General features: G+C 16.8%; 3 protein-coding genes across 3 annotated transcripts; 2 read left to right on the top strand and 1 right to left on the bottom strand.

The window, feature by feature from the left end:
- Positions 1-4,806: 4,806 nt before the first annotated feature.
- On the top strand, positions 4,807-8,149 carry PF3D7_0730200 (AP-4 complex subunit beta, putative; the record flags this gene model as incomplete). Its single annotated transcript, XM_001349161.2, has 4 exons — positions 4,807-4,821; positions 5,028-5,235; positions 5,406-6,214; positions 6,605-8,149. The coding sequence occupies 4 exons, from the start codon at positions 4,807-4,809 to the stop codon at positions 8,147-8,149; spliced, it is 2,577 nt and encodes an 858-aa protein (XP_001349197.2).
- A 537-nt stretch (positions 8,150-8,686) lies between these two features.
- PF3D7_0730100 (tRNA pseudouridine synthase D, putative) lies at positions 8,687-11,293 on the bottom strand (the record flags this gene model as incomplete). Its single annotated transcript, XM_001349160.1, has 1 exon — positions 8,687-11,293. One exon carries the CDS (start codon positions 11,291-11,293, stop codon positions 8,687-8,689), a length of 2,607 nt encoding a protein of 868 aa, XP_001349196.1.
- Positions 11,294-11,883: 590 nt separating this feature from the next.
- On the top strand, positions 11,884-12,421 carry PF3D7_0730000 (conserved protein, unknown function; the record flags this gene model as incomplete). Its single annotated transcript, XM_001349159.1, has 2 exons — positions 11,884-12,013; positions 12,201-12,421. 2 exons carry the CDS (start codon positions 11,884-11,886, stop codon positions 12,419-12,421), a joined length of 351 nt encoding a protein of 116 aa, XP_001349195.1.
- Positions 12,422-12,721: the final 300 nt, after the last annotated feature.

Raw genomic sequence — 12,721 nt, 5'->3', positions numbered from 1 at the left:
TACAATGAGAATACAAAATTTTCAAATCCACATATAATATATTAAAAATCAAAAAAAAAAAAAAAAAAAATGTTATTTTTTTGTTCCTTTTTTTCTTTTCTTCTTTTTTCTTTTGATATGAAATTAAAATATAAAATAAATATATATTATCATAATATACAAAAAGAAAAAAAAAAAAGAGAAAAAAAAAATTTAATCTATTTTAATAAACATTTAAATTTTTAAATATTTCATATATTTTCTTTTTTTTTTTTTCTCTACATGTAGTATCCACTTTTCTTTTATTTTTTCTCATTCATGAAATTCATTTCAGATTCTATTTTTTCTCGAAAATAATTTATAGCATGATTTTTTTTCATCACTACTGCATGTTTAAAAATAATGCATATTATTTTGTAAACATAAAATTATATATATAAAAAAAACATACGTAAAAAAAATTATACATATATAGAATGCTATATATTTATTTATAATATAATAGCATAATATTTATAAATAAACTTTATTTTTTGCTCATTCTTGTAATTTTAAAATAAAAAGGAAATTTGTAAAAAAGCCCCATAAAAAAAAAAAAAAAATATATATACATATATATATATATAATATAATAATAAATAAATAAATGTATTATGTATGTAATTTATGTATAAATTTTTATATTATTTTAATTATAATAATATATATAAAATAATAATATATTTTATTATTTTATTATTTTATATATATATATATATATATATATATATAATAATATTATAATATAAACATTATGTATAATTTTATATATAAATAAAATTTTTTACTTTTATATATAAAATAATATAAATAAATTTATAAAAGTTTTCCTACTTTTTACAATAATTTTATTATATATAAATCCAATAATAAATCACATATATATAATATATATATAAGAAACTATTTTGTTGAACAGTTTTTTTTAATTTTCTTTAATTTTTCTATTTTTTCTTAAGTATATAATTGTATATAAAATAAGAAATGAAAATAAAGAAATTGTCGTTTATAAAAAAAAATGTGAATTTTATATATATTTGAAATATAAATACACAAGAAGAAAAAAAAAAAAAAAAAAAAAAAAAAAGGGACAAATTTAAATATAACATATTACTTTTTTTATATACAGTTGAAATAATAAAATAAGAAAAAAAAGGAAATTTAATTTTTCTCTTTTCTTTTTCTCAAAAAAAAAAAAAAGATATGAAATGAAAAGAAAAGAAAAGAAAAGAAAAGAACATAAAAAGAAATATTATATTATTATATTTATAAATAATAATATTTATATATATAATTATATATTTATATATGGGTTTTTCTTTGTTTTCTTTTTTACAATTTGAATGAAAAAATAGAGAAAATTTGTTCTTCCTTCTACATTTCATTCCTTTTTTATTTTATTTTATTTTATTTTTTCCCCTTTTAATTGTTATGTGAATAAATATTATATTATAATATTTTATGTAATCACCAATTTTCTTATCTTGGCTTGATATAATAATAAAGTTTATATTGGAACTTGTTATATTATATATATATTTAAATATATATAAATATTTATTTACATATGGAAAAAACATAATAGTATAACAGATAACCCAATAAAGAGAAATAAAAAAAACATAACACATAATATTTATATTTATATATATATATACTGTAACATAAAAGAAAGTTGAGGTTGTGGTGGTTTTATATTTTATATAATATTTATTTATTTATAATAGCATGAAAATTTTACAAGAAAAGAAAAAAATTTAACCCAAATAAAAAGAGAAAAAAAAAAAAAAAAAGAAAGAAAAAGAATCTAATGTAAAATAATTCCATTCATATTATCATATTGTATAAAAATAACATGCAATCCTTATACTGCTATAAAAATAAAATAAAATAAAATAAATAAAAATAAAAGAACCCAATTTACATTATTTTACTATTTATTTATAAATATATATATAATGTAATATATATTTTAAGAGCATAGGTTCTCTTTTGAAATTTTAACACCTTAAAATTTAATTTAATGTTAATAATAATATCAAAAAAAAAAAAAAAAAATTTCTTTTCTTTTATTATTATTTTGTTATATTAATATCTTAAAAAGATAATTACAAATTGATAAGTTTATCTATGTAAATCTATTATATTTAAATATATATATATATATACACATTATTTAATCCTCTAAAATATGTTATAATTAAATAAAAGCCATTTTATAATATATATAATAAATGCTAATTAATTATAATCTCCTTTTTCCAATTTCTTCCAATATAATAGAAAAAAAAAAAAAAAATAAATAATAAAAAAAAACTATAATAATAATTTCGTATAGAGTAAATTCTATTAACTAAAAAAATAAAATATAAATGTTTATTTGTGTAATTATGTTTTTTTTATTTTTCTTCGGTATTAAAGTTTAATTTACCTTTTTTTTTTATTTATTTTTTTTTTCCCATATATATTTTTTAATTGTAATTAAAAGTAGTATTATAATAAACCACACATTTGAGCTTAATAAATATATATATATATATATATATATATATATATATATTTATTTATTTATTTATTTAATAATTTTATTCTTTTCATTTATTTTTTTCCTTATCCGATATTCTTCATATTTTTAATTTTTTCCACATATTTTCTCTTTTTTTTTCACGTCGCATACATGCTTAAAATATATGTACCTAATTATAGATATTTGTACAAATATAAGTGGTCTTATATATATAAATATATATATTTATATATGAATTTAATTTTATTTTATCATGTTATAAAAAATATATAAGTCACTTAAGATTATTTTAAAAATCATTTAAGAACACACAAATATTTCCATTAAATTTTTATGGAAAATATTGTTCAGAACTATATGGACATAATAGGGATATTTATGAGAAAAAAAAAAAAAAAAAAATTTCTATATATATATATAAGATTATTTATATATGAACATTTGTATGTTATTTTTTATGATATATAATTATTTAATATACATATTGAAATTTTTAAATTTATTCATATTTTTAATTTCTACATGTGGAACTAAATTAGTATACATAATAAATATTATATTTCCCTTAATGAGTATAATTTTATTTTAACAAATATTTAAATAAATAATTCTTATTTTCTTCTTTTCTTTTCTTACTCATTATAAAATATTATTCACATATAAATATATTTATATGGACTTTATAATTGCTATCAAAATTAATTATTTTAAGGAAAAAAAAAAAAGAAGAAAAGAAAAACACCTTTCAAAATTTTATAAAAAATAATAATGTCAAGTCCATTTACTACATTTAATACTGTCTTTTTATTTAATAAATATACATTAAATTATAATAAACAGTAAAAAAACCACATACCCCTTAAAAAAATCATATATATATTTATACACCATATATATGATCAATAGAATAATTTGCATTATCACAAAAAAAGATTCAAATGATTTTTTTTACATTAATATTATATATATATATATATATATATATATATATTAATTTATTTTATCAATATGTTGTTGATCATATATAAACTGAAATTTCTATTATTTCATATTAATTATATATATATATTTTTTTTTTAATTTCAAAGAAGCTCATATACAAATATTTTAAACTCATTAAATAGTATACATAATAATGTAGTTGATATAATATAAACTTGTTCTTATATTTTATTTAATTTTTCTCTTTAATCAAATTCCTAACAAAAAAAAAAAAAAAAAAAAAAAAACTCCCTTTATCCTTATAAATTATTACTCTACGAAAAAATAATATGTAAATTTTTATATTATGATGTATGATTTTTTATTATTTTAATTCTCAATTTTTACGGTATAATAAATGTATGATAAATCATATTTATATATAATTATATATATATATCATACATATTTTAGTTTTTTACACTAAAAATATATATACATGTTTATTAAACATATACATATATAAATATATATATTATGTATACTTTTCTCTTTCAATTGTAATATATATAATATTTTCAATGAGTATAATATAATTATTTTTTTATTCAAAAAAAAAAAAAAAAAAAAAAATACAATACAATACAATATTCTCCATATCTCTTTTTCTTATTATCATTTTGAAAAATATAAAAAATATACATTTTTTTAAGTAAATAATAAAATATACTCTTATAAAAAAGAAAAAAAAAAATTTAATAACCTTTTATTTTATTTTATTTTTGTTTTGTTTTTAATTTATGTATACGTCCTAAAAAAGATAAAATTATTTTTTATGCGAAATTTTTAAAAAAATGGAAAGAAAAAATGTATAAGATATTTTGTTTTATCTTTTTTTTTTTTTTGAAAAAAAATATATGTAATTTTAATTCAGATCATATATTTTTTTTTTTTCTTTCTTTCTTTCTTTCTTCTTCTTTACTATTTGTTTCTAATATTTTTGTATCATAAGAATTTCTTTTAACATTTTATTTTTTTAATCATGTTTTTTATTTAGTTTATATTAAAATAATTTATTTATATTTTTTTTTTTTATTGTTCTTTATTTTTTATATATCATCTATTTAATAGAATAGAATAAAATAATAAAAGTTCAAATTTTTTTGTTACAACATTAAATAATAATACCTAAAATTTAAAACATTTGTAACATTTGAACAGAAAAAAAAAAAAAAGAAGAAGAAGAATATATATATATATATATATATAAATAAATAATATATTAGGTTTAAATTTCTTTACCATTATTACATATATACAAATATATATTTTCCATTGATATGTCTCCAAGCCAAGTAAATGATAAAAATATATCATTCGAACGTATAATGATTTATACATATATATATTTTTATATGTATTTTAAAAAAAAAATAATATGTTTATTGAAGTATATATATTAATAGAGATGTAGAAAATATATAGATTTATTATTTATTTTTTTGTACATTAAAAATGTATGCAAATGTACATATATATATATATATCTTATTTTTTATAGAGTGAAATTAACAAATTAAAAGACGTTTTAAAAAAATTACCTCAAGAAAAAAATGATGATAAAAAAAGAGAAGTGTTAAAAAAGGTAATAGCCTATATGACTTTAGGTGTGGATGTATCCAAGTTATTTCCAGATATCATAATGATATCTAGTACAAATGATATAATACAGAAAAAAATGATATATTTATATTTAAACAATTATGCAGGTAAAGAGTCATTATACAATTATATATATATATATATATATATATATATGAATATATTTATTGTATATATCATTTTTTTATTGTACCATCATATACATATATATATATATATTTTTTTTTTTTTTTATTATTATATTTCCTTATATTGTCTCTTCATTTTGTATTTGTAGAAACAAACTCAGAATTGTCCCTACTAACGATAAATACACTTCAAAAAGACAGCAAAGACGATGATCCTATAATACGTGGTTTAGCCCTACGTACATTTTGTAATCTAAGAATTAATAATTTATTTGAATATATTGAAGGTCCTTTATTTAATGGTTTAAATGATAAAAATTCATATGTGAGAAGAATTGCAATTATTAGTTGTGTAAAATTAATTAAAATGAATCCTGATTTATCGATAAGAAATGATATTATAAAAATTTTAAAAAATAAATTATTAGATAAAGATCCTCAATGCATTATCAATTCTGTACATGCTCTAAATGAAATATTGATTGATGAAGGTGGATTGAAAGTAAATAAAGAAATTGTATTTAATATGTTAAATAAATTATCTCATTTTAATGAATGGGGGAAAAGTGTAATTTTATATATAGTAAGTACATATATACCAGAGAATGAAGATGAAATGTATGATATTATGAATATATTAGAAAATCATATAAGAGATTTTTCTTCAACTGTCTTTCTAGCTTGTTTGAAATGCTTTCTTAATTTTTCTATTAATGATACAAATTTACAAATACAGATTTTTCAAAGAATGAAAGATCCATTACTTACATTAATTTCAACTTCGTCCAATGAAATTGCTTATATTGTTTTGTTACATACCAATTTATTATTGCATGAAGCTAATAAATTGAATTATAAAATTTTTGATTATGACTATAAGCACTTTTTCTTTAGATATAATGATTTAACATATATAAAAGATATTAAGTTGGACATTCTTGTATCAGTAGCATCAAAGGTAAAAATAAAAAGAATTATAAAATGAAATATATAAAATGAAATATATAAAATGAAATATATAAAATGAAATATATAAAATGAAATATATAAAATGAAATATATAAAATGAAATATATAAAATGAAATATATAAAATGAAATATATAAAATGAAATATATAAAATGAAATATATAAAATGAAATATATAAAATGAAATATATAAAATGAAATATATAAAATGAAATATATAAACTGATAAAAAAAAAAAAAAATTGTTACATGATTTATGGTATTATATATATATATATATATATATATATATATATATATATATATATATATATATATATTTATTTATTTATATTTATATATTTATACATTTGATCATTAATTTATATTTTATTTTTAGAATAATGTAGTTTTAATAATCAACGAATTGAGTGAATACATTTCAGATGCTAATGTTGAGATTGCTCAAAAAGCCATAGAATCCATAGGATCCATTGCATTAAAAATTCCTAAATGCATTTCAAGGGTAGTAGAATTATCTTTGTCAAATTTTATGACAATGAATTATTCGTATATATGTAGTGCTACAATAAAAATACTTGTGAATATTTTAAGAAAATATGAAGAATATACAAAATTAATTATCGAAGAAATAATAAAACATGGTAATAGATTAATTGATAATGGTGGTATTATATCTTATATATGGATAATAGGTGAATACTGTGAATATATTGAAGAAGCTCCATATCTTTTAGAAGAATATATAAATTTAAGAAATTGTTCTTATTTATTCATGTTAGAATTATTAACGGCTTGTGTTAAAGTTTTATACAGAAGACCTGCTGAAATGAAAAACATCGTTTCTACATTATTTGATAATATATTAAAAAATTATAAATATCCTGAACTTACAGATAAAATGTTCTTTTATTATAAACTCTTAAGTTATAATTATAAAGAAGCATTTCATATCATTGCTTGTAAAAAAAAAATTGTCAAAAATTTCTCTGAATCGAATGAAAATTTATTATTAGATAAGTTATATAATGAATTTAATACCTTATCTGTATTATATAAACAACCTCTAAATAAATTTGTTGAATATTCAAAAATAGCTTTCGGAGCCGTGTACGATCCAGAAGAAAATAGTGACATAACAAAAGATTCCACTAGCCAATTAAATGGTTGTGATAATACAGAAGATATTCATTTAAATAATCATTATACAGCTGATCAAATGTACAATAATGTAATAGATCATAAGCACGCAATACATGACAAAAATGAAAATAATAATAATAATAACAACAATAATAACAATAATAATGATAATAACAATTTGCTTAATATTAATGAAGATATATTAATTATGGATGAACAAAATGCTATAACAAATCAAAATAATAAATATAGTAATAATAATAATAATAATAATAATAATACATTAACAAATCAAGAACAAAAAACAAATAAAAATGTTTCAACAAATTTACATGATGTAATAATAAATACAGAAAATAATAATGGAATAATAAATTTGGATCATATATATAATACATCTACCTTTAAAAAATTAAAAAATATTATAATCGATGTTGATAGTATAAACCCTGAAGTATATCAAACACAATGGAATGCATTACCTGAACAAAATAATGAAAAAATTTTTTTAAGAAAAAATTATTATAATTTACAATTAGATACTATTGATCAATTAATATCCAAATATAATTTAATAACACTTGCTTCAGGAGAAATTGATCAATGTCTTAAATTTTATATGTACTCTCAGTTATATACCAAACATTATATCTTTATTGAATTAATTTTTAACAAAAGAGATAATTCAATTAATTGGATTTTCAAATCTGAATGTAATGACGAAAATTTAATTGAACAATTTACCGACTGTTTTAGAGATATTTTTTTAGATTTTATGTAACTATTATTGTATAAACATGTTTTATAAACACACCAATATTTCATATACCTTTTTTTTTTTTTTTTTTTTTTTATACGTTATATATTTCTTATTTATTTTTCTATTCAAGTTACTATATATTTTATTATAGTACACTTAAATTGTATATCTTTAAAAAGAATAATATTTATTTCGATTTGTTTATGTAATTTATTATTATTATTATTATTAATTTATTTATTTATTTATTTATTATTTTTTTTTAATTTTTTGTGTTTTTCCTTTTTTCTCAAAATTTTTTTTTTTTTTTTTTTTTTTTTTGTACAAAAAAATAACTAAAGGTAGAAATAATATATATAAGTATATATTATTTAATTTAAATAAATAAATATAAATATAAATTATATATATATATAATATATAATACATATTTTTTCATATAGTGTGTAATATATATAAGACACGTATACACTTCTTTAATTTGATAAGGAAAAATAAAACATATGCACCTATTATAAATATATATATATATATATATATATATATTATTTTATTGTATCATTTTGAATCTTTTATCCTTTGATCATATTTTTTACAATTTTTTATCAGATTGTGCACTAACAACTCATTTTTTTTTCCATACAATTCTCTTATCAACATAGTAGCATAAGACGAAGAATATAAACTAAAGCTTAATATCAAAGCATTATAATTATATATTACATTTTTTTTACTTATATTATTTTTAAAATCACCTTGGTTATATGACAAAGTATCGTTTTTACCATATATATCTTTTGAATCGTGTTCTACTTTAATTTGAGTTGTTGTCAAACTTTTATCATACCTCATATGATCATTTATTATTGTATAATTTTTTAATTTTTTATTATTTTCATTATTATCTTCTGTATTAAACATATCGTTTTTATTTGATACGTTTATTAAATATAAATCTTGAACAAATTTTACTTTGGGTTCATTATATTTAGTAAAAGAGAAATATAAATTTTTGGGTAATACAATTATATTTCTAAAAACACAAGTCATTCCATATTCATATTCAAAGGAATTTATATACTTATCAAATACTTTTATCAAATGTACTATATTTTTAATGGGATATTTTTTAAATAAAATATCTTTACAAAATATATGTATTGATTCATTAATCGTAAAATTATTAGTTTTTTTTTCTATCGAAAATACATATTCTTTTAAATTTCTTAAAAAAGTACTAACTACATTTTCTTTAGGTCTAAATAAATTATCTTCATATAATATATAAATTAAATAAAATAATATTTCCATAAAAACTAATCTCACATTCTTCATATAATATTTTCTATAGAACGATAAAAATACATTTAAATATGATAACCTAGGGGACATACTACCAAGAACTGGTAAAACAACATTATGTATATTAAAACAATTTGTTTCATTATCATATATTGTTATATAATTATGCTGATTTTTTAATTCTTTTGATTGTGTTTGCTTTTCTTTAGTAATTATATAATCACCTTTAGTTAATATTATTCCAAAATTATATAATCTATAAGATGTTAATAAATTAAATATCTTTGCACTATAAGAATGCATATGAAATCTTCTTGTTTCCATACTTATTCCTTTAACACATCTTATTTTATTTATATAAAAATTATTATCATCATGTTGTTCCTTTATATTATCCAAATTATCTTTTTTATCCATTTCATTAAATGACATATTATTCATGTCCTTTTTATTCTTTTCGAAAAGATATAAATTTCGAAGAAGAATAAAAGCTTCATATTCAGAATTTGTCATATAAGAATACAAATATTTATGATTCACATAATTTTTATTTTTACTATTACTATTTATATGGCTATTCATTTTAATATTAATTTCGTTTTTATATTGTATACTACTACTACTACTACTATTAATATTATTATTAAATGGTACCATTAATGTCGATTCCTTTTCATGTTCTCTTATTTTAGTCAATAATTTATTCATCTTATGAGTAATATAACGAAATGCAACTGATGCGTTCTTCACTCTGTCCCCATCTTTTCCTCTTTTATGATACAGTTCACAAGCTTTTTTCATATAAATACTTATACTATCTTTAATATGATTTCCACAATATTGTCGTTTTTCAAAAATATGGGGATCCAAGACATAATTTATATATTCCTTATAGTTTCTTGATATAAGTACCCTACCTTTATTAAATGTATTTTTATATATACCAAATCTTTGCATACCAAAATAATTTATAAATCCATATTTCTTTATATATTTTAATCTATCTCTTAAATAGTCTTCATTATTTTGTACATTTCTCAATACTACTATAAACTTATTTCCATAATGTTCTCCTAATTCAATTTTTTTTTTATCTCTCACCTTTTCTATATTACATATTAATAACTTTTTATTCTTTTTATTTATATAGTAATCTTTTAAATTATTTAATTCTTTTAGGTAATTTAATTTAGTTGATATTATTTGAGTAGAAACACTTCTTTTATCTTTAAAACCTGAATAGTGAAAACTTGTAATTGGAATCCCTGACACTTTACTAATTTCTCGTATTGCTTCTTGAGTATCTTTATTAACTTTGTATAAAATAAAATGTAAACATTCTTCATTCGAATGATTATTAAGTAATATATTCAAATTATTTTCTATTCTTTCTTCCTTTTCTTTATAATTATTTTTTAAAACATTATCTTGTAATGATTTATTATATTGATTCAAATATATTAGCATATTATTCTTTTTATAACTATCATATTCTTTGCTTTTTAATTTATCACTCATTAATTTTTCTCTTATATATTTTAAATTTAAAATGTTTCTATTCTTATTAATTTCATAAACGTGAAAATCTTCACACTTATATTTAAAGACGCATTCTAAATTATCCTTTCCTTTTTCTATATTATTAGTTTTATTCATTTTTTTTTCTCCTTTTACCTTTTCATCTTTTTCTATATCTAATAAATCACTCATAAAATGATTAATACCAACATCTTCTTCTTCTAAATATACAGAACAATAATTATGTGAAGCGCCAATGAATTTATGACATTTCTTACGGGTTACAATTAAATTTAGGTCATGCCTTAAACGTAATAAATTATTTCGAATATCAAGAAAAACCATTATACCAAATTCATCCCATTGTAGATAGGCATAATTAAAAATAAAACATATCCTTTTTTATATATACATTTATAAAACACGCTTAAAAAAAAAAATATATATAATATATATATATATATATATATATATGAAAAACTAGAACAAATATGTACATATCAATAATTATATTAAATGAATTAAATAAAAAGAAAATTTTTTTTTTTTTTTTCCATATTTTAAAATAAAATATATATATATATATATATATATATATATATATATACACATATATATTTTCATATGTATGAATATATATCTCACCTTTTTTTTAAAACGACTGTGCACTTTTTTTTTTTTTTTTTTTTTTTTTTAATTTACATTTACAAAAATCTATATATAACCATTTGTATGTTCTTTCTTTTTCTTTTTCTTTTTCTTTTTCTTTTTTTTTTTTATTTTATTATATTTAGTTTTTTTTTTTTTTTTTAATATAAATATTTTTTATAATTTCCCTTTCACATATACATATATTTTTTATATTTTAATTTTTCTTCTTTTTTTTTCTTCTTTTTTTTTTTTGGTTTTTTTTTCATATTTCTTTAACTTATAATATGACCACTGTACTTACCTTAATTTTACCCTTAATTAATATGAACAAATTTGTAAAAGAAATAAAAACCTTTAAAAGAACCATATTACTTAAGGGAAGTCCAGCATTCAAAATTAGTGTATGGTTTTCAGGTACCTAATTATGTATTTTATGTATATTTTTTTTTTAATTGTATAAGTATATTTTTAGGTGTAATTTGTGTATATATGGAAATTTTATTCTTATTTTATTAGTATAATATTCAACATATTTATTATCCTACTTTGACAAAAAAAAAAATATATATATACATATTTATTTATTTATTTATTTTTATAGGAATAACTGTTGGCCTCGTTTGGATTTTATTTAGCGAATATAACGAACCAAAAAATAATAATTTGTTTTTTAAAAAGAAAAAAGCAGATATTTTTACCAATGAGGAAATTGAAAGATGGAACAAACCGTATATATCCAACGCGAATAATAATTCTGTAATACGTAATTCGAATTTAACAGCTGATGAAAAGAGGAAGCAACTTTTAAAGGAAATAAAATAAAACATATATATATATATGCAAAAATATTATAACTGCTTAGAGACTTACAGAAAATGTTAAGGGTATTTTTATAAATCTGTTAATATATATATATATATATATATATATATATATATATATATTTATATGTTGATTATTCAAAAGAAAAAAAATCACAAACGTGTTAATATATTATACACCTATAAATATTTGTATGTAATAATAATATTTATATATTAATAATAAAATACGTGAGCAAAAAAAAAAAAATAATTTTATTAATTTCTTGTGTAATATAAAATTACGAAAAAATCTTATAAT

The sequence above is a fragment of the Plasmodium falciparum genome (assembly GCF_000002765.6).
Source record: "Plasmodium falciparum 3D7 genome assembly, chromosome: 7".
Classification (NCBI taxonomy): Eukaryota; Apicomplexa; class Aconoidasida; order Haemosporida; family Plasmodiidae; genus Plasmodium; species Plasmodium falciparum.
Note: the sequence above shows the minus strand (reverse complement) of the source record. Positions and strands in the feature narration are given on the sequence as shown.